Genomic DNA, 21720 nt, shown 5'->3' with positions numbered 1-21720 from the left:
ACTCCATCTTGACTATATTCAATGATCGCATTGGATATTAAAATGATATAGTTATTAGCGAAATACAGCATGACGGTGACCATAAGCTGGGTCCTGCTATACACGCAAAACTTGCGAATGACTAATTCTAAAGGCTTCGTGAGTAGTTCCCACCCATAGCTCATATTCTTTTTGTTTATTTTCGCGCTTTTCTGATCATCTTACGCGTCTAGAAATGGGGCAGAAATAAACTTTAGTTGTCAATTTGTAGCAATGCGGAACATGCTCACGCCATTTACGAATTTTCATCTTTGAATATTCCAGGACTGAACAAGATGGAGAGAATCATGCAGGCTTTAGTGAGAAGAAAAAGTCTCAACCAAAAATCCTACGAGGGCATTGCATTGTATACAGGATATTGTTGTTTTTACTTTTATTCATGGCTGCCCATACTTTAAGTTCGAAACATCAAAGAAACCGATAGTTGTGGGAGGGAAGTTACGCATCAATATACGGCTTAAACTAGCCGTTTTCGTAGTGCATGGCTCCTTCCCCTTGGCTTGAATCTCTGACTGCTAGCCTACTGAGCTAATCCATATCCTAAGCTTCTTCAAAAGAATGAGATCATTTCCTCGGAATTTTTCGTTAATACAGCATGAAGCATGTAGATTTCGGATAGAGCATTTAGAGTGGAAGCATGTGCGCAGATGGCGCTCCCATTAGCCACAACCGGATGCAGTTTTTGAGCTATTTATAAGTGGGCCACTGGGAGAGTCTTGTTGGGGTGAGCGAAGCTAGTATGCAGCTCCAGTCTCGCATCAATTATTAAACGAGGCTACGGGGAATGATTTATTTTAGGGTGCGCCTTGCAATGCAGTCAGACCGAGAAATGCCTGCCTTGGAGGGCTTAGTTGGCTGCGCTTTTACCATTATGAAAACCCCATCTGAATTCGGCGTAGATTGCACAGAAAGGGATAGAAAGGGATTGAAATTGTAGAAGATTCGAGATGACAAGCGAACGCCCCTGCTCTTCCAATTCCAAATTTGTGAAAATTAACTAGATGGCTCTCGAAAAATTTTCCCATTCGAAGATTTTATATAAAGGAGAGAGCTCCTCGGTCCCTCTCTTCTCCTCGACCATCATTCTATTCTCTCTACCACTCAAAACATTAACAAAAGTCTCCTTGAATTAAAACAATGTCTCTAATTACCACTACCCCCTTCGACAACGACTTCCGCAACTTCGAGCGCTCCATCAACCGCATTATGAACGATTTCTGGCGTGACACGGTCGGCTCGCGCGACGTGACCAGCGGCGGCACCATCTCCGCTCGCGGATGGGTCCCACGCATGGACGTTCATGAGACGGAGAAAGATATGGTGGTTACAATGGAACTGCCCGGAGTTCCCAAAGACAAGGTGAATATCGATGTGCGCGACCAGGTGTTGACGGTCAGCGGAGAGCACACTGAGGATAAGACCTACGAGAACGCGAACCGCCACGTGACGGAGCGCCGCTACGGTAACTTCTCTCGAAGTGTCCAGTTGCCTCCTCACCTTCAGACCGACAAAGCCACGGCAAACTTTGAAAACGGTGTCCTGACCGTGCGCATTGCCAAGGGTGAGGCTCCAGGCTCGCGCCGTATCACCATCTCTTAAAAGAGAGGTCGGATCCTTTGTGCAGAATATGGGAGTATAGTCCATTGAGCATTGTATACATTCATATAACTATTAGTATTTTATGGCTAGCTCTGCAAAATTGCAGCTGAATATACTTTTGAAAGATATTATATAATTCTCCTTCTCAACAGTAAATAATAAAAGGCACGGTCCATTGTAACATCCACATAATGCATAATTGGAATAGTCTCCTGTTCACATTGAGAATAATTGCTGCTTGAAATGGACGGGTTCAAATGAGGTCACTAAGGACAACTCTATAAGAAAATTGAAATAATTCTCAATGACATTTTATCCACCTTAGGATAGAATAAACGCTAAATAAAATATAGAAAAGACGCGAAATAGGTTTGTACCTGGAACCGGGTCAACCCCATCAGAGTGATCTATCCATTTACACTTTCAGCTAGTATTCAAAATAGAAAGCTTGTCCCGAGGGATTCTCTTGTAAAACCATTTAACAAAAAACAAAAAACAGGCAAATCCTCATATCTAATTTATTTCTCTAACTAGGAGGGCGGGCTCCCATAAATATTCCCAATCATAAATAACAATTTACAAATGCCAAGATTTCTGTCAACCAAATCTCTTTGTTCTTCTAAATATTAATACCTGCACCTTAAACTCTCTCTAAATAGCAACGCCTTCTGCCGCTGCGACCAAGCCGCGACTCCAGCCAGACCACCATCGCGACATTCTTATCAAAAATTCTGCTGCCCAAATCCTAGTCTCCGTCATTACCCTGTCCCCTATGTATCCGAGACGACGCACCAGCCGGATCCAGATTCCGACGTCTCTTTCATCCTCTGCACGCGAGTACCAAAGTCCCTTGGTTGCATATTTCGCATTGATCGAGAAGCGCTCCCCGACCCATCCCCCCAACTCCTTGTGAATACCGCGTACAATGCTATTGCTGCGGAAGACTAGCAGCATGTCTCGTGGCAAACTCTCGAGAAACACAAATACATCTGAGATGGCGAGATGCTTAAAGGAACTCCTGACCTGCTTCTTTTCTTCAGTTGACATCTCTTCGCCTAAAGGCGTGGTCGCTACCACTGGCGGCAGTCGGTTTGTCATGATGAGAGGAAACACCTTGAAAACAGAGTAAAAAATGAATACAATTTAAATGGGCCCAAAAAATAGATTGCCATTTACAATGTGCATACCTCGGCATATTGGCTCACCCCAAGGCGGGTCGCAGCTTCTTTGAGTCCTTCTTGATCATTAAAGAGGAGGGCCCTCCAGAGCTGACAATAGCTGAGGCGAAAATCTTTTGACAATGACTTATAAAAGCCATGATCTAAGAGGACGAGCAGCGGTTTTTTACTCTTCGGATCGAGAGTCACCATGGCGTTGCCTGCGTGTGGATCGGCATGCAACACTCCATGAACAAATATCCTGTGTTCATAGCAGCACTATTGAGAGAATGCAGATAGGTCAGGAATGAATCCCACTTACATCTCCGCGAATATCTCCAGTAATCTCGAGGCAACCCACTTTGGATCCACGCCCATTTTCCGAAGACTTTCCACGTCATTGACTTTGACTCCGTCGACAAATTCCATGGTCAAAACTAGTGAAAGTGATGTCGTTCAAGAGGAGAGAGTTAGGGTAGAGCCCAGATTCGTTGTTTAGCGGTTTCAACAATACAAACTTTGCTCAGTCGTAAGATCCCAATATATGCACGGTATCTTGAGAACATCTTGTCGATGACTGAACCTCTGTTGAGTTCCCTCGCTGTTATGAGCTTCCTTCGTGAAATCGAATTCCGCCTCCAGCTGCTCCCGGAAATCCTATTAGATAGGCGCCCAACTATTAGAGTGCAGTTGGAATCATTTAGAACGGACTAATTCGAATTACCTTGACTATCCAGCCCAGCTGAAATTCCGGAAACATCCACTCTATCACCTTGGTGATGGTTTGAAAGGTCCAGATATCCGTATGGAACAACTCGCGAACGTCAGGGTATTGGACCTTTACTGCGCACACTCTGCCATCTCTTGTTTTAGCTTATCGTATTGGAAAGCCGCTTGGTTACTCATCCTCTATACCAAATTGTGATCAAGACGAACTTACCACGGTGAACTTGTGCCAAACTTGCAGCAGCAAGAGGTGTCTCATCAAACTCTTCAAATAGTTCAAAGGGAGAAGCGTTGAATTCGCGCTTAAACACCTCCACCACTTCCTCCATGCTTCGGTAGGGTGCGCGATCCTGGAGAATTGATAGGGTTTGCGTATATTCCGGTGGAACGATAAATGTTAGAGAGGCAATGTGCTGTCCCGCCTTGGTAAATATTCCTAATAGTTGGAAGCATTTTAACCTCAAGAGCATTTTCGCCTCTTAGATCCATGGAGAAATTACATACCACCGTTAAGTTTGCATAGGGAAAGCAGTCTCTCCGCGCTTCGGGCATGTACTACACGCCTCGCAGCCTTGTACTCATCAGTATTATAGCCAGAACCCACGTATCGCCAGTGGAGGAGCTTATAGTCTGCTATGCATAGTCCTCTTGATATGCATTTAGTATTTAAGACTGTAATCGAACTAAAGAACCATAGGTTACCCAACCAAAAATGTGACGCCTGTTCTCAGCGCTCCCACCCATACTCTTGAGTTCTTTTCACGATAGTCGGGGTTCCACAAAAGCATTACAATGTGCGCCGCCGTAGTGAGCCCAACAGCACCATAGAGTGCATTAAGGAGACGGCGGGATCGAAAAACAGGGAGAGGTTTAGCATGGGGAGTTGTAATTGGCAGAGGCTTAGAGGGACGCCTAAACCTAGACAGTTTTGTAACATAGCTTCGCGAAGAACCAAGTTCGAACTCTTGGTTTGGCCACCGTGAATGGAATCTAGGCCGAATGCAGGGGTAGGAGCTGGGGGGTGCAAGACGCGAGGAATGGTGATTTACTCGGATGAGTTGAGAGGCGGAGCGGAGAGAAAGGTTTGGGTCGACATTGGAACGCCGTGTGCATATGAATGTAAGGAAGCGATGTGACATGGGCTTGGCGCTTTTGTGTCTATTTATCCAACCTATATCACTACTTGCCGTTGAGGCTAAAGGATAGAAGGCACGTGAGTCGGAGCTTCAACATAAAATAGGCAGTCACAACTGTTTACAAACATAGTGGGCCATTCTTAATAAAATAATTGTATATCCAAATATCACCCCATTCAATAGTCGTACTCATTCAATCATGAGTGGGCCCCAAGATGCAGGTAATGTCCTCGGATATCGCGTGCCTTTATCACTTTCGCTTCAAGTTTTGATGTTAACTGGCTGATTTCTATGTTGTCGTGTCTAGATAAATTTCCTACCCTCTTAAGAGATCTAACAAAAAAAGTAAAAGAGTTACAAGAGCACTTGAAACCTACTGTTGACAAGTAAGTATACTTTAAGAATTCCGGTGCCCATGAAAAGACCCCTGAACAGAAATGTCTTCCTTATTAAGAGCTCAGAGCGGCGAGATTAAGACCTCCAAAGGCATCAGTTTACTCGAAGTAAAATACAGTAAGTTTCGCACTCTCCCGACTTTGTGCCTCACTTCAAATTTTTCTCATTCCTCCTTACATCTCCCACCTTTAGATCTCTTGCTCCAATACATCACCAATCTTGCCTTTCTTGTACTTCTCAAACTTGATGGCAAAAAAATCGAAGATCATCCCGTTATTGACTCCTTAGCCGAATTGCGTGTAGTACTAGAGAAAATCAAACCCGTTGAACAGAAACTCAAGTACCAGATCGATAAACTAATCCGAGCAGCAACGGTGGGTGCGACTGAAACCGGTAAAAGCGTGCCAACCGCGGTGGCGATGGTGTCTGATCCCTTGCAATTCAAACCAAATCCTCAAAATCTCCTCCAATCCTCCAGCAACGAACCCAACCTTGAAGATACCGCTGACGCTGAAGATGCTGTATACCGAGCACCCAAAATTGCACCACTACATTACGATGACTCCACTCCCATTTCCAAACGTGAGCGTGAGGAGGCTCGGGCTCGCCAAAGAGCATCCAAATCGCGTCTCATGCGGGATTTGGTGGCTGAATACGACGATCGGCCGGAGGAGGTGGATGCCACGGGTGGAGTGCATGAAGGCATGATGGCACGCGAGCAGCAAGAGCGGTTACGTGAACGAGAGGAATATGAAGAGGCCAATTTCACTAGATTATTATTGAGCAAAAAGGACAAGAAGAAGCTTGGGATCCAACGGTTGGAGGATGAGTTTGAGGTATTTTTTGTTCTTTCCCCCTTTTGACCCTACGATATATTAACCCGGTTGCATTTCTCTAGAAACTGGAAGATTTCTCGTCGATTGCAGGAGTTCATAACGAGGATGAGGAGAAAGATCGCAAGAATGTGCTGGAGAGACGCAAGCAGCGGAGATTTAAGGATGAAGAAATCGACGACGAAGAGGTGGAAGGAACAGTGGTGAGTGTTTTAGTGGATTCTATTGTTTGTTGTTTGATTACTGAGCTCGCTTATACAACGCTTATATAACGCCGATTCATCCAACTCTTAGTCACGCCCTACGAAGCGAACCAAGTCGGCTGTGGGTGAGCTCTTCGATGATCTCGTGGGCACGAGCGGGCCGCGCAAGAAATCCCGATCCAACTTCTCCAAGGCTAAGAGAGAAATCAAGAAAAAGCGGAAGAGAAATTGAGGGAGGGATTGTTTTTGTCATCGGATTGCATTTCTCCAATACTGCTTTGCCTTCCAGTTTATGCCATCGCCAAGATCAAGTTTACAATCATTAATTTATTTTGTGTACAAAAAAATATATATCAATATATAATGTGAAGTTAATGTTAAGTTAGTTAGCAAAGCACCAATCGCTCCCCTCAGAGATATTTAGACTAACGAAGAAGCTTAGAAAGGATAGGCATTAAATAGTCGAAAAGACAATGAAAAGCATGAAAGGAATGCAAAAACAATACTACACAACTATTGAAGTAATTTCATGATGGCCTCCAGTTCTGGAGGAATCGGGGTCGTGTTGCCATTAAAAGTGCGAGAAATCTTGATAGGGAGCGAGAATTTGGAGAAAGTATGCTTCAAACTTTCTATCTCGGTCGAGGCCCTATGACCTCTACCAGTGAACTCGAGCACACCATCTGGGGCGGACCACGCCAGCGCGAGATCCACCAAGCTCTTGTTAGGATTTGTAACGTCAATGGCGCCTCGGATGCGCACCGTTGAGTTGCTGGGTACGATACTTAGATTGGAGATACTGGCACTGCCAACTTTGGTATCATTATAGTACAAATCGAAATGAACGTCGCCGACGTGTGCGGAGATGATCCCTGGATTGAAATAGCTTGCAATGACACTGAAACCCACCTTGCCCTTCCCGATGTTGCTCCATTGGATGGGAGACGCCTGCTCAGGCATCTTGGTGCGGAGGCCGTTCATTCCCTGGACGCGCACCTTGTTTTCGAACCGGTTGCCACGGACCTCCAGCGTGCCTACCGCACACTCGATGTTGGCGTTGATGATTCCCGTCAGCTCAATCGTCGCGTCCGACTCCAGTGTGAGCTTGTCCATGAAGCGGTGCAGCGAGTCCTTCATCGCTGGATTCATGACCATCGGGGTCCTCGGGTAGCCCACCCGCACGAATCCGCCCCCCGGCTCAGGGTTGCACTGGACGGGGGTGGAGATGTGGGCCATCTCGGCCAACTTCTTGCCATTTTCGCAGATCTCCAGAGTGGCCTCCACGTGCTTCACGTTGACCATAAAGTTGAATGGCAGCTTCATAGTAATTTCGGCGTTCTTGTTCGACGTGATGGGGGAGTAGCCGTCCGTCCCCGGCTCGAAGACGATCTCGTAGTCCTTCAGAGTCAGCTCGCTGATCACTTGCAAGCGCTTGGGAGAGGGAATCACCACGTCGAAGCGAAGCTGCTGGATGGCGTTGGAGAGCCATTCCACGCGGCCATCTGGGCCGTGCACCTCAACCCCGACGGCATACACCGGATTGTGAATGCCGCTGACATAGTTCGAGAACATCTCGGACAAGATCGCGATCCCCTGGCTGGTCTTCTGAGGAAGGAACACGCCCTTGAGATCAAATACATTACGGGTGAAAGGCCGGATAGGCTGGTTATCCATATCTAGAGGATAGAAAGTAGAGTCAGTAAGCAAATTCCATCGAGAGGGGGCGAGCACACCGAGAACAGCCACTCACAGATCCTTCCGATGACGGTATCCTTGTAAAAGAGATTGAATACAACATGGTTCCCGGTCATCCCAATGGCGCTGGGGTTCAAGATTCCAAAGTTGGACACAAGGGTAATGCCGTCGGGTTCATCGGCAGGAAGGTCCCACGAGTTAACCGAAACGCTTCCTCGGAACGCGTTCATTCCCTTGAGAGGGAGCTTCTTGCGCATCTTCAAACCCACAATGTTGATTCCCAGCACCGAGATGTCGAGGTGGTCGCACAAGACTTCCCATTCGAAATTTTCATTGTTCATCATGTAAGCACAGCTGTCGGTCATGGCAGCATGATCCAGAACTCTGCCTTCGACCACCATGTCGAGTGCAGCGCCGTTGGTCCCACTGGTTTTCAGGGGTGGGAGACGCATCGACGCGAGTTTTCGGTTGCGCCAGAGCAACGTAATGGGCTTCTGGAAAGTTATTTTGGCAGGAAAGGGCCCGGCATTGGAAATGAGACCGCGAATCGAAGCTTTGAACTCATTCTCTCGGGGTTCAGCAATTTCGACAATGTCAAATTCAAGCACGGACTGATTGATAACAACTTGCGCAATGGGTCTCAGAACAAAATCTTGAAACAAACAAGAAGAGGTGGGGGGGTTAGTCTCTGCGCGGCGGCCAATGAGCCATTATGACGCCTACTTGTAAGAGGGATCTTCGGAACATGGTATTCCTCCTCAACAATAGTCGCAGCCTGCTGCGTGGTTGCCATAACAAAGCACTACTGAGAATGGAAAAACTGCAAGAAAGTTGGGGGAAGAAACAGAAGAGAAAAGATTGTGGGGGGAAGTTGCGGGGTAGGGCGGGGATATAATAAATAGCAAAGTGAGTGTTTCAGCGACCCAGTACAAGGTTAACCTGCGAAAACATGTGATAAGGACTTCTCTCACATGTAATTCTGGCCGCGGTGGGACAAAACGAGGGGGAAGGGCTGTAGGGGCCGCCCGAGGATGAGGACGGGTGCGAGGGTTGCGAGGGCTAAGGAGCCCGGTGCTACGGCGGCTGGGCAACCTAGGCTTCGGCCGGAAATGACAGGCGTGTGCGGCCGTGATCGCATGAAGTGAGCATAGTTGCCGCTCTAGGGAGGGAAATTCAAAACGGGGATCCTGCCCTCGCCGAATTCAACCTTCCCCAAGCAATAAGTAATTGTGTGAGGTTAACCCGAATTCAGTTTGAATTGTAAACCCTAAAACCTCCGCAAATTAACCACCTTCCAACGCTCCCTAACTTGGCTTCATTTCTTGTGCTCTCCAGCCTACCAAATGGCTGGAAATTACGATGACAAACACTCTGGGCTTGTCTAGAATCTTTGACTACTCCCCCTCCTCCTCCTCCTCCTCCTCCACCAACACTGCCCATCCTTCTCTTTCATCCCCATCTTATCCAAAGATGTGCTCTCTGCCTTGCAGCCGGCTGACACGGCTGGCTCTGACCCAAAGAAGAGGCGCGAGTCCAGTCTAAGTTCGGGCGCCGACTATCTGCTACTAGGTTCGCAGCCCGCGCTGACACCTTGACACAACGCGACGGTTTTCTCCTCTCCTCCAAGCTCCGCCGGGGATCTGGCCTAAAATCCTTGTGAGAGGATGCAAGTCTAAGCGCCCTTCAGAGAGCGATGGAGGCTCGGGATGACGCTATACCATAATGTAATTTTTCCAGGTTTGAGTCTTTGTGATGAACTTCAAACCAATTTCGACCTAAATCCTCGGTGTTTTATTAATTGATGTTTTCATATTTCATTTAACTGACCGCTACTAAACTCCGTCTTTTTCGTGACAATAATGCGCTTTGTTGAGATCCCCATCCTCGTAGCTTGGTGCGCTATAATCTACCTCATGTTGGTCGATGCCACTAGCACTCTTTGAATTGAGTCCCACAGACCTCTCGGCAAAATTCACCATTTGGATTCTTAGACGGACAATAAGACCTGGGTCGCACAGTTCAAGCTATCTTTTTCCAGTTTGATGCGGAGGAATTGTGGGGAAGTGCGAAACAGAAAGAAAATGTGAAACCTATTGAGCATGGGCCATTCTCTCATATGATCTTGTTGGCTATACTGAAGATAGTTTCGCCGAGAATACACTTGCTCTTATACGAAATTCAACCCCTCTTTGTCAAGGGGCTTTCCACCATTTTTTATTCACCCTCGCAAGCTTGTCAAAATCACTGCTCTCACCAATTTGATAGCGCGTTTAACTAGCCTTCGCGATACTTGTTTCATTGCAGGAGGAGAATTATGGCATAGACATCATCGCATGAAAATTCCTGCTCACAATCTAGAAATTCGCCTGATGCTTGCATAATAAGCCTTTTTCGAGTCCCTTTACCACGCCCCCGAGCATTTGGCGATCTATTTTTCTCTCTTTGTCAGCACATATAGCTGTGGAACCAGAAATATCGATTTCGGAGCAGATCAAACCAATTTCTATTTAAGCAAATGGTTTTATGATTATAACTGCGCCATTTTACAAACTAGGAGACCAAGGGAAATCCAAAGAATGGCCATATCCCACTCACCTCCCTGTGCCTTGCTTCTTCTTGAGCTCTTCCCTTTATTGAATATTCCCGATCGTCCTTTATCGTGCGTTATCAACTATAGAAAAAAAAGCGAAGATTGTATGCGTGAAAACTCAAAAAAATAAAACAATGAATATACAGTCATTTCTCTATCAGCTATTCTACTGGAGGGTGAGCTCTGCTTAGGCGAAGAAAAAATGAGTGGCATCAAAACCATAGTGCATCCGGAATTGAGATACATACTCGTAGATATCTGGAGTTAGTCCTTAGGGGAATAGAAAGTCGCTTTTTCCAAGATAGCTTTGCATTTGAACGGCGACCAGGTCTCTTTGCATCCTCAATACATTTACCACAATTGAAAAATAAGCTTCCTTGGATATATGGTCGGTTTTATATTGGCCATTCCTTTCAAACCACTTGGAAACTACTTCTCTATATTCTCGAAGGCGCTGTAAACACGCATCTGGATTTTCTACGGTAGGCAGTCATAAAAGTGGATATTTCTCTCGCCTTATAATACTAAACAGCTTATCTCGACCATTTTACTATGGGCGTTTTGCAGAGGATTCTTCGTTAGCCAACCTCGGCAGTTCTTTGGTGCCGATTGACTTTCGAGCAGAAAACTTCTGAACCCAACACTGAAAGTGGACATAGCATATTAGTCTTCAGCTGTGAAGCACTTTGCTTTTACCAAACGGAGATATATTCATGTAATAACTTAAATCTATTTACCTATATATGCAAGTTGTCCGATCCCATATTGCAAGACGGATAATCTCTTCTTATCTCGATTCATTTCATCGCTTTTCTTCAAACTATAGAGATGCGCTATGTTCGATTCAGTCGCCGGCGACCTTCTGATTGGACATTTTGCACTCGATATGACTCGCTTCATAATTCTTCTCGTCATACGAAGTGAGTATCCTAAGCCTGCATATAAATTCGAATGATGGAACATAATGGCAAAAAGAAAACGATGGATGAGAGCTAGATCGCTTTTTATTAAGATATGTGTTATCTCTATGCTTTCGAGGGAAAGGTTCGTACTTGTGGTATGAGTATTGGGCGAGATTTAATGTGTCAAGGGGGATAAAAGTGATAAAGCTTAAATTGGATCACCCTCCTTTGATTCGAATCAAAAAGGTGTACATGGTTGCCACCATTTTATTATGTCATTCACATGAGTGTTATACCATTTACATCAAAATCCTAGATACACTTGACAATCTCTACAAATAACAAGTTCAAAGCTTGTTATCCACCGAGGAGCCTGCTAGCCCAACAACGGATTAGAGTCATGAGGGTAAAACGAATTTTAAACCACCAAGATCAAGTCCAGTCTTACTGACCATAGATTCTTCGGAATGCTGAGCCAATCTCAGAGAGCATATCCGAAGTCTGTGTGGCACGTTCGTGTTTTTGGAAAGCCGCACGCGAGCATTCACGCATTAGCTTTGCGCTCGCGTAGCTCGCCATCATTGGGATATCTTCACTTGAAATCTCATTAGGATGGCTATGGACAAATATTAATATCTGTGGCTAGTAAAACGGAAGATTTCCAATACCGACTCCCAAAGTTTATTCTTGTAAGCCTCTCCCCAGGCCAAAAAAGTCGCGATCAATCCCGTCAGAATATCGCCCTGCCCCCCACATCGTTTCAGGCCTCCGTCATCATCGACTTGGAAAACTGGAGGAGAGAAACTGCGTGGTGAATAGTGGTGACGGTGAAAGATAGAAGCCCGTTTTTACCTTTTTGCCCGTTTGAAATGAGATCAGTGGGACCCTTTTGTAAGACGGTCACGCCACCAAATGCCTGTGCGAGCCTTTCGGCCATGGTATCTTTATGCTCGGCATCGAACCTGATACCCTGGGTAATATTCCAATGAAACAGGTCCAAACGTCAGATTGGAGAGTCGCCTACTTACCATGGTCTCGCATAGGCGTTTGAGCTCGTTGGGGTTTGGAGTCAGCACCGCATTTCTATAGTTCTTGATTACGTTCGGATTAGATTGTACCAAAAATAGACCGTCCTATAATATTAAAAAGGGGTACCAGGTCAGTATGAGGCAGTGTAAAAGCAAACGCTATTTTCAAAGGATATTTACAGCATCTATCACTATTGGCATCCTGCTCTCTTTTGCCTTAGTAATAAGTTCCGTTGCACATTCAATCATCTTGTCGTCGCGTGATAATCCGGGTCCAACAACGATCACATGCAACCGATGGAACTGAGAAGAGATGCGCTCAATTATTTCTGAACTCGTCATATCTGGATTTTTCCTTTGATAGTTTTGAGAAATGAGAGGCAGATTTTAAAATAGAGATTGGACACTCGCATGACATACTCTGTTTTGCGCATGTAGGGATGGACAATTAGGTCTGGAGAGTAGCTCTGTCAAAATTGGGTAAAAAAGTGGCGTGTCAAGAAGCGGCCTACTAGTACATGAGGCGATAAAATAGTGCTCACCTTAATTGGAGTGGCGGCTCCAGGTTCGCAAAAAATATGACATAAATCGGCACCCTAAAAGCACGGACACAAGCTTATCAATAAAGAAAAATGCATCAACAGGATAAAAACGCAAGATCCCACCAGTCTCATCGCAGACATACCGCTGTAGAAAGGCGCGCCCGTATAACTAATGTAGAGCCAAAAAAAAATTAATAATTAAAGGGAACGTTAAACTTATCAACTCAGGAGTCAAAATTGGAAAACGCATATACTCTTCCGATCCGCCGACTACGGCAATTCGGCCTGAGTTGGACGCAATTAGTAAAAGGAACGCGAGAAAGAGTACACAAGTAATCAATAACTTTCTTGGGAAGTCCAGCAGGAATTCGTCTTTATAATTTACCAGCCTGTCCTTTATGAAATTTCGGACTAAGAGGAGGGATGAGTTGCTTGAGAAGTTCGAGTCTGGGCTTTGTCGGCGGTGGCATACTCGAAGAAACGTCCAATGACTAACGAAGTGAGAGGGGTTAGAAGCACGGCGTTTTTTACCACTAAAAAAAAAGTATAGTCACAAAATCGATAATTTTCTTCGGGGATACCTTATCTAAGAAGAGCTCCGACCGAATGTATTCTGAACACAAAACCATTTTGTAGTTGTAAAATATTTCACATGTTTACATTTTATTAGATTATTATGAAAAGAGGAAATAATGCCAGAACAAGAGCCAAGCAGAGAGAAATATCAAAAAGAGTTCCAAAAGAAAGAATAAAAGTAAAAGAAAGGAAAAGAAAGGAAAAAAGAAAAGAAGAAAGCAGGAAAAGAAAAAGAAGAAAAAAAACTTAGTTTTCTCAAGAAGTGATATGGAAATATAAGAGGAACGAACATGCATGTACAAACTACAGTAGGAAAGAAAAAAGAGAGAACGAACATACCCAAATCCCGTTATGCAGTAAGGGTCGAGAATATGAAGAGATTATTCGTTGCAGCGATGGCAACGGTGTTCTCGAACGGGTGCCAGGAGGCGTGCAGTATTTTGCGGTTATAATCAATAGAATCCGGGTTGATTAGATCGGGTCTACCACCGTTCTTTTGCCGTCCTGCAGACTTGTTCTTGCCAGGGCCCATGCGCTTGGACTTGAATGCACTCTTATCGGCGTGTAGGGTGGCGTCCGTCCTGCCATCGCGATCATATATGTGAAGATAATTGCTGTACGTGCCGGTAAGGACTTGGCTATATAAACAAATCAGCGATAAGAATTTTGGCTTTCCACGGCAACTAGTAAAGGTAGAACTACCTTCCATCACCGTTGAACATGCACTCGAATTTATCAAAGATGCAATCGTTTTCATAGAGATCGCATAACTTCGGACGAAGATGATCATGGATGTTGATGGTGGTAACAGGCTTATTCTCCATATTGATGTCCCATATTTTCAGAGTCATGTAGTCGCGTGACAATATGTATCGGCCATCTGAGCTGAATTTAATGTCGGATATGGAGGATATAATCTCGGAGAAGAAGGATCTGCTGGCAGGGTCATCCTCCTCTTCAAACACTAAAATACAGGAGAAAAAAAGGGCTAAGAGAGCAGATCATATGAGAGAATGGAAAGTTATGTCGGTTACGTTTAGCGTGCCGGTCGCAAAGGGCAGACTCTCGCATGTCTCCTAGTTTAATAGTCCCCTTGCTACTGCTGTAGGCAAACACATTGCAAAGCCCGGGGTGATTCTCGCAGGAAGTAATTACTTCTGTAAGCTCTTCCATGTTAACGGGCTTAATATCAACGATGTCTATTTCGAGAGAAAGAGAGAGCATTAGAATGAAAATCAAATGCTAAGTATGGAGGTGAGAGGCCCTTACTGAAACTTTGATCGCTGATGTCCATGTTCCATAAGTTAATGCGGAGGTCATCGGCGGATAGATAGGTTTCGCCGTCAGAGTTAATTGAAATAGAGTTGATATGATAGGCGTGCGCATTTTGATAAATCTTGCGGGGCACGGCAGCAACAATCGTGTCGTGTATTGCAAGCTTGGGGAGACGAAGAGAATGGATGCTGTTGCTGTGTCGCGTCATGCCATTCGCGTCTAGCAAATTACTTTCCGATACTACCTTGACATTTTTCTCAAAAATCTTCCATAGCTTGATCGTTTTATCTTTGGAAGCATGAGCACAATGAGTTGAAGAATAGAGAAATAAAGACTGATAAACGCATACCATTAGTGGAGAGCAAGAAATGCGCCGAATTACTGCGTTTGCACCACTTGATCTTATTTATCTTTTCTTCAATTTCCAAACTTTTCAAATAGTCGAACTCGGCGTCATGAGATTGAAATTCAGTGTAGAATTTATACTCGCAGCCATGTTTCTAGAATTGAGTAAGAAAAAAAAAGTTAAGATGGAAAACTCGAAATATGAATGGGATGTTTAATTACGCTGTCATTTCTCTCAAAGAGTACGACACGGCCGCCTCTATCACCCGTTGCAAGGTAGTCACCAGTGTGGTCGAATTCCACGGTTGAAATGATATCGGCTATAATAAAAAGGGTCCAAAACAGCAGATGTTATTACAATTATACAAGCAAAAGTTGTCATGAGGAAAGCAATGCATGACAAATGTAAAGGGGAAGAGTACGAATTAAAAATAAAAAACTCTCAGGCCCGTTTTGAACTATAATCACAAAACCGAGCACATCTCATGTTTTTAACAAAATACTCTGGCTGAACTCTTTAGAATTAATTGTCCCTCCGCCATGGTAATAGATAGATTACATATTCAGAACAGAGGAACTAGGGAAATAATACCTTCGGTTATATCCTCAATTTCACCTTTGTCGCCAAAACATTGCGCGAATTTCCAGTTGTTAACATCAGTGTCCATCATTGTCATAACGTGTAAAAAAAAAGCTTTCTACAAGATAATTGTCAACTGAGAAATCTGAAGAGGAGCGATACTTGAAAATATAATTGAAAGGGAGGGGTTAGAAGAGTTCAACTGTGTGAGTATCTGCCTTGTATTCGAGCGTTTTCCGCCCATCGTGTTTTTCTTGATCTTGGATTGCTGCGACACATTGATGACGTCAAATTGTGTATGACAACAGGAAGATTGGAATCTGTGGAAAATAGATTTGCATATTGACGTAGTATAAAGGGCCTTATGCTAGTACATGAGATTAATTTGTATCATGAAAATATTTTAACCCAATTTCTCAGAACGCCTTTGCCATACGTATTAAAGCTTTTATTTTAACTTTTGCTTGTCAAAAAACTTAGTTTATATCAATGCACTTATTTCACCCCAACCACCATTGAAAAGATCGATAATGAGGTTATCTTAAATAAAACGGTTTTAGTTGCAATTTCTTTCTGATTCTCTTGCTTAGTGGAGATATATGGGTGGGGTCCGGGAGCCTTACCACCTGTTATTTTCTCTTTAACAAACCATTAGCAATCTTCCGCCTAACCCTCACTTTCGACCCCTCTTCTGTTCTCAAAAAGGACAGAGTATTTGTTCTGATTTAATTCAATGATCAATATACAAAGCACAAAAAGAAATGCGGTATGAATGTTTTTATAAAAAATTTACCGTTAAACCCACTTGCAATCCACAATCATGTGCTTCTAGAATCTTGTAATTACATTGTTTATCATATCGAATGATTGCATAGGGTTCATAAGAGCTCAGTTCTGACTAAATCTTTTGAGTCAAAACTAAATCTCAAAGCTTTATAGACATCACTACTAAGTGCCTGTATCACCAGTAGCAAGCTTATTTCATTAAATATTAAATATACAATTTATTGACTGGCTTGGTTCTATTTTAGAAGCGCTTGTATAATACTCTAAATTGCCTCAATATATTAATTTATTAACTCAGATCTGAAAATCAAATGCCACTTCAATAAACTATTGAAGTAGCATTTGATTTACAATATGTAAACAGACTATTTAAAGAAAAGACTGAATTTAACTAATGTTTGAAGCAGGCGTATCCATTTTCAACGCAGGAGTATATCTTATCTCTAATGATCATATCCTTTCTTGTAGTATATCTATTGTGGATAATATCTTGGCGTACACTAGAAATTTTTTTCCCATCCTTATCATTGGACATATCTGCGTAGGTGCCCAAACGTCAATTTGAGATGAGTGAGCTAATGAAAGTCTCCAATCTCAATACTTTAATAGGCATGATATCCAAAGTAATTTGTAAACTCCCACGCAATGGCGGCAAATATTTTCCGGTATATAATTTTAATAAATGAGACAACTCCGCGATCAATAATCCTGGTTGTGTTCCTCAATTTCCATATCAAGAATGTATTTTCGTACTCTAACCTCAGCTGAAGATGAAGAGCTCCATTTGACCCTAACTAAATTACTGTTCTAAGTGAACTGCACAAAACGTTAAATTATTATTACATGTAACTTAAGTTTCTATAGCTGCACAGAGAAATATATCGTTACAAGAGATTAGACAAAAATATTACAACAATCCATCCTAAGCTCTTAATTGCAGCTCATCCAGCATCTGGTTAATTCTTCTTAAATCTTTTTCATATTCCGGTGCATATTGAAAAACCCCTTCTAGTTCGTCGGGCTCTGCCAAGTTCTTGTGAATGATCCCATATCTTTTTGTTAGCCAGAATCTAATTCCGTCAATTAAAGGGATCGAGCCTCTTTTCTGCTCTTTACCAATTGCGCGCGATGCGCTCTCCACGACCAAGGCATGGAATCGCTCATCTTGGACAGCGTACTCAAGATGATTGGCGAACCAACGATTGCAGATTTCTATGATACGGCAAACTTGAAGATCGAGAGCCTATTTTACACGTTGTTATTGAACAAATGAAGGCAGTAAAACGAATATCTAGAGGTTTACCATTTCCATCATATCGTAAACTTCATCGTAAGGTGGAGGCGGCGGTGGATTATCTGTAATTGAAATGGCCGCAAAGGATTTCAATTGATCCAAGAGGAGCATATCTGCCGCCTGAAGCACCTTCAATTTTATTTTGTTGCCTTTGTCCTCGAGATCGCAGCGATCAGTATAAATGAATTCAATCAGATGAGCAAACGTTTCCGAGTCGATTCCATGGATGTGTAACTTTGGCAATGTCGTTGTCTCTCCAGAGTTGCAGCGCACAATCATCGCCTCTTTAAATTGGCCATTAAGCATCCTGTCGAAATATTTGCTAATAAGCACAAAAATTAATAAAAGTGATAGCTATTTTTTAATAGTCAGACGCGAAATACCATCTACCAGCAAGAAAATATCTATGGCATGGAAAAACCGCTTTGTCATCTAGCTCTATCAATATATCGGCCTCAATATCATCTGCTAATTTTTGGATTGCCTCGTCTATGGAAATGTATGCATCCTTTTCTATATTCATGTTGTTTATATGCTGTTCGACCACTCCCGATATAATTTTTCGAATATTTTCTGCAAAATCATTTCTCAGCATTTCAAACTCCTCACGATCTCGCAATACACTCGTTCTAACTTCCGCCTCTAGCCAACCACCTAACCGAGGCTTAATCATCTTGAGTAGGTATTTTGTTTCCTCAACTGAATCATTAGAGATTTTAAGCTGCCCAGTGTAAATAAAACGCATAATCGCCCCAAAAGATGCTGCAGATACATTTGTAAGTTTAACGACGCTTTTTCCACGCCAATTGTTAGACAACTGATAGGCAAAATAAGAAGATCTGGCGCGGAGCACAAAACGATGCACAGAATATTCACAGTAGGTGCAGCTGCTTGTGTCTTGGATCTGAAAAGTGATGTCAGTGAAAAAATCTGAAGGATTCTCAATTAGTAGATGCATGAACCCTAAGAGCGGCTAGAGACTAGATTGGTGAGTAAATTATTTATGTGAGGAAAGTAAAAACATATACCTGACACTGGCTATTTGCCCCAGATATTCTGTATGATAATAGCAGTTTCCTTATATCATCATTAAGTGCCGCATAGATGCAACGCTCCCTATATATGATATTAACAGCATAAACTTATTCTTTAGAGTTAGAAAATATAAAGAAAAGCAATAAATACACACCCTTGGAATGTATTTTTATCACATACTGCTCCGTTCTCAAGTAAGAATGATGCAACTTCGTATTTTCCGCACAGGGATGCGTAAAATAGTGGGCTGCAATCCCATGCATCCGTTCCATTAACTGGTCTATAGTGTGATGGTTTTTTACAATAAGTAAGAGCAAAAATAATAATAAGGACGTATACTTACACAGAAAAATTACGGATAAGTACCATAACCTTCTCTAAATCACCTGGTTAAGATATATAGACAAGTTGTTCAGCAAAAAGAAGTCTAACAAAGATTCTCAGAAGTAGCAAAACCTTCTTTGCATGCAAGACACAATTCACGAAACAAGTCTCGCTTTGCTGACAGATGCTCTGGTTTATAATGTTGCTCTACGGTAATTACGGCCATCAAATGAATGTACTGGGATAATCGAGTAAATAAAAGGTTCCAAATAAGAGGTATTAAAGGTGACAATACATTGTATATGCTCCAAATCTTAAATAACTAAAAACTATTGGTGTGTTGAGCATAAGACATGTGACCGTACGATCCAGCAAATCATTCCAGCTAACAGGGGCGCAATTGATTCAGGAGCCAGGTTTTGCCACTTATGTATGCCGGCTGTCTCTGTCTCGCCTTGCCCTATAATGATCACGATATGCTTGTATATCCTGTATCTCATCTCGACAATCTCCTTTACAGCTTCCTTGAAATAATCGATATAGCTTCTGTCTAATGGTTAGATTTTTTTATTATTGCTGTATCTGATAATGATAGCAGTTCTCAATCAAGTGCTAGTGCTTACATAAAATAATGTTTTATTTTCTACCCGAGTTTCCTGCACATGTTGTTTAAGAGTTAAGTCTCCTCTGAGCCTACACGTAACTGGATAGAGATAATAGGTAGATTGAATGAAATAAAATGGCCAAATTGGTAAACGTGCATTATATCGAGAAACCAATAACGGCAATACATGTTCAGACATATATTGCAATGGTAACAGTTGGTCACAGGGCTCATCGGGTTTCTTTACTTTGGACCTAGGTCCATCGTAAAATGCATTCCGATAAATATTAGATAGTATAATTATCTTCAATATACAATGCTCGTTAGGATATAAAGCTAATCCCTATAAATACAAAATCCAACAGTGCAATAAATCTCAGGGGAAATTTATTATTGGCTTAACGAAATGTTTATTCAACCATAATAGCAAGGTTAAATGCTTGTCAGTTCAATCATGCATTAGGAAAAGTATGCCATTCGAATTCCCCTGGTTTCCTCGCTATTTGAGGAAGTGTCAATTCATATACTTTGTAAAACTAGATATTAAAATTAAATAAGAGCATCCTCATATTGAAAGGAAAAAGAAATTGAATGCTATTTTTATTTAGTAAAAAGTGGAGGGGCGCTTGGCAATAAAGAGAGAAGATTTGACTTTATCGCGAAGCTGCACACGGTGCGGAAGTGGGAAGCGAAGCTTAGGAACCAGCAACTGCTTAATGTAGGGACGACGCACATCAGCAGTTTTGACTTCAGCAACACGGATGATTTGAATTGAGCTAAAGCGTGCACGGTGGCGAGCAGCCATGTCCTGGTAGCATGACTCAACCGCAGCAACGCGCGACAATTCACGGAACTCCTTGTACATATTATGCGTGCCGGAGCGGGAGTCGTAACGCAGCCAGACACCAAAATTCTTCACAGTATCGGGCTTCTTTTCAAAGATCTATACCCATAATGATTAATATATTAAAAGCTTTCACCCCTGATTTAGTAAGATTTCACGATATAAACCTCATTCACTGACACGATCTCGCCGGCTGCCTTTTTGACTTTGCGCAATCGCCGCAAAAAGTACCAAAAGCGGCTCTTTGCAACCACTTCGTTCGGGGCGAACAACCGCATGCGGTAGAGCTTGGGAACTGGCTCCGACTTGGAGGGCAGCTTGCGACCCACTACTTGATATTCATGCAACTATTATAGTAGATGATGTCAGTCGATCGCTTCCATAAGTTTGATGATCTAATTGATCGGTAGATCATTCCTTCTATCCCCGACTTAGTCCATCATACAAATATCCACACAACCAGCCCTCATCATATCATCCATCCATCCATCCACTGTACGAACTCAATAGTATTATTTGATGATACTTTACCCTGCCCATGATCGTAGAGTTTCCAGGAATTAAAGAGGGAGAATCGATAGAGACGAGACCGAGACTGAAAATGAATCTCGAAACTCAAATTCTAGAATAATCTAAACATCTTAAAAAGGAATTAGGATTGATTTGTTAGGAGATTTCTTTTTATTCAGGATTTGAAAACGAAACAAGTTAAAATCGTCATTTATCCAGCTTATGGCTCTCAAACTACAACAATATTAAACTGAAAGAAGGTATACAGTAATACAATGAGAGGAGAGTAGATAGATTGTTAGAACCAATTGATAGGTATGGTTTATATAAAACAGTGATATGTAGATAGAAGTCCTTTTATTTTCCCATATTGTGGGAGGGGTATTTTCTTTTTTTTTTAATAATGGGCCATTATTTGAAAGCATCTTATCCTGGTACAAAGGTAGAGTAGCTTCTACGCTAAAATCACCCAGGTAATGCTCCTAGCCAGCCTTAGAGAGGGATTGCTTGTACCGAGAAAGATACAGAATAAGAAGTAGTATATATAGAAGAATTTCATTGACACATTTTATTGCATTTCGGAAAAGTATGTCCCGGTCACATCTCTAGTTCTGGTGCCGTTACTGGGAATCGAACTCAGCACACAATAGTTAAGCTCCGAGGTTCCTAACCACTGTGCCATCTAAGAACGACACGATGTT

General features: G+C 42.8%; 9 protein-coding genes across 9 annotated transcripts; 2 read left to right on the top strand and 7 right to left on the bottom strand.

Annotated features, from left to right (window-relative positions):
* Window positions 1-1176: 1176 nt before the first annotated feature.
* Window positions 1177-1638, top strand: VTP21DRAFT_6571 (uncharacterized protein; the record flags this gene model as incomplete). Its single annotated transcript, XM_069397216.1, has 1 exon — window positions 1177-1638. One exon carries the CDS (start codon window positions 1177-1179, stop codon window positions 1636-1638), a length of 462 nt encoding a protein of 153 aa, XP_069246721.1.
* A 651-nt stretch (window positions 1639-2289) lies between these two features.
* Window positions 2290-4660, bottom strand: VTP21DRAFT_6570 (uncharacterized protein; the record flags this gene model as incomplete). Its single annotated transcript, XM_069397215.1, has 8 exons — window positions 2290-2751; window positions 2826-3057; window positions 3118-3232; window positions 3314-3452; window positions 3520-3668; window positions 3736-3957; window positions 4026-4168; window positions 4224-4660. The coding sequence occupies 8 exons, from the start codon at window positions 4658-4660 to the stop codon at window positions 2290-2292; spliced, it is 1899 nt and encodes a 632-aa protein (XP_069246720.1).
* Window positions 4661-4856: 196 nt separating this feature from the next.
* Window positions 4857-6321, top strand: VTP21DRAFT_6569 (uncharacterized protein; the record flags this gene model as incomplete). Its single annotated transcript, XM_069397213.1, has 6 exons — window positions 4857-4878; window positions 4965-5043; window positions 5112-5170; window positions 5246-5889; window positions 5952-6089; window positions 6181-6321. The coding sequence occupies 6 exons, from the start codon at window positions 4857-4859 to the stop codon at window positions 6319-6321; spliced, it is 1083 nt and encodes a 360-aa protein (XP_069246719.1).
* A 281-nt stretch (window positions 6322-6602) lies between these two features.
* On the bottom strand, window positions 6603-8577 carry VTP21DRAFT_6568 (uncharacterized protein; the record flags this gene model as incomplete). The annotated part of the gene is made up of 3 exons (XM_069397212.1): window positions 6603-7765; window positions 7840-8436; window positions 8508-8577. 3 exons carry the CDS (start codon window positions 8575-8577, stop codon window positions 6603-6605), a joined length of 1830 nt encoding a protein of 609 aa, XP_069246718.1.
* Window positions 8578-8751: 174 nt separating this feature from the next.
* VTP21DRAFT_6567 (uncharacterized protein) lies at window positions 8752-9763 on the bottom strand (the record flags this gene model as incomplete). Its single annotated transcript, XM_069397211.1, has 2 exons — window positions 8752-8943; window positions 9695-9763. 2 exons carry the CDS (start codon window positions 9761-9763, stop codon window positions 8752-8754), a joined length of 261 nt encoding a protein of 86 aa, XP_069246717.1.
* A 1860-nt stretch (window positions 9764-11623) lies between these two features.
* On the bottom strand, window positions 11624-13316 carry VTP21DRAFT_6566 (uncharacterized protein; the record flags this gene model as incomplete). The annotated part of the gene is made up of 11 exons (XM_069397210.1): window positions 11624-11649; window positions 11729-11892; window positions 11949-12066; window positions 12129-12246; window positions 12305-12409; window positions 12485-12659; window positions 12725-12771; window positions 12847-12900; window positions 12970-13015; window positions 13101-13131; window positions 13232-13316. The coding sequence occupies 11 exons, from the start codon at window positions 13314-13316 to the stop codon at window positions 11624-11626; spliced, it is 969 nt and encodes a 322-aa protein (XP_069246716.1).
* Window positions 13317-13771: 455 nt separating this feature from the next.
* VTP21DRAFT_6565 (uncharacterized protein) lies at window positions 13772-15719 on the bottom strand (the record flags this gene model as incomplete). The annotated part of the gene is made up of 7 exons (XM_069397209.1): window positions 13772-14060; window positions 14125-14386; window positions 14457-14621; window positions 14692-14985; window positions 15047-15197; window positions 15265-15362; window positions 15635-15719. 7 exons carry the CDS (start codon window positions 15717-15719, stop codon window positions 13772-13774), a joined length of 1344 nt encoding a protein of 447 aa, XP_069246715.1.
* Window positions 15720-17330: 1611 nt separating this feature from the next.
* VTP21DRAFT_6564 (uncharacterized protein) lies at window positions 17331-19106 on the bottom strand (the record flags this gene model as incomplete). The annotated part of the gene is made up of 6 exons (XM_069397208.1): window positions 17331-17651; window positions 17712-18024; window positions 18086-18675; window positions 18731-18818; window positions 18892-19017; window positions 19081-19106. The coding sequence occupies 6 exons, from the start codon at window positions 19104-19106 to the stop codon at window positions 17331-17333; spliced, it is 1464 nt and encodes a 487-aa protein (XP_069246714.1).
* Window positions 19107-20269: 1163 nt separating this feature from the next.
* On the bottom strand, window positions 20270-21049 carry VTP21DRAFT_6563 (60S ribosomal protein eL20; the record flags this gene model as incomplete). Its single annotated transcript, XM_069397207.1, has 3 exons — window positions 20270-20608; window positions 20677-20856; window positions 21041-21049. The coding sequence occupies 3 exons, from the start codon at window positions 21047-21049 to the stop codon at window positions 20270-20272; spliced, it is 528 nt and encodes a 175-aa protein (XP_069246713.1).
* Window positions 21050-21720: the final 671 nt, after the last annotated feature.

This window comes from Calcarisporiella thermophila, assembly GCF_041956535.1.
Source record: "Calcarisporiella thermophila strain CBS 279.70 unplaced genomic scaffold VTP21scaffold_28, whole genome shotgun sequence".
Taxonomy (NCBI): Eukaryota; Fungi; Calcarisporiellomycota; class Calcarisporiellomycetes; order Calcarisporiellales; family Calcarisporiellaceae; genus Calcarisporiella; species Calcarisporiella thermophila.
Note: the sequence above shows the minus strand (reverse complement) of the source record. Positions and strands in the feature narration are given on the sequence as shown.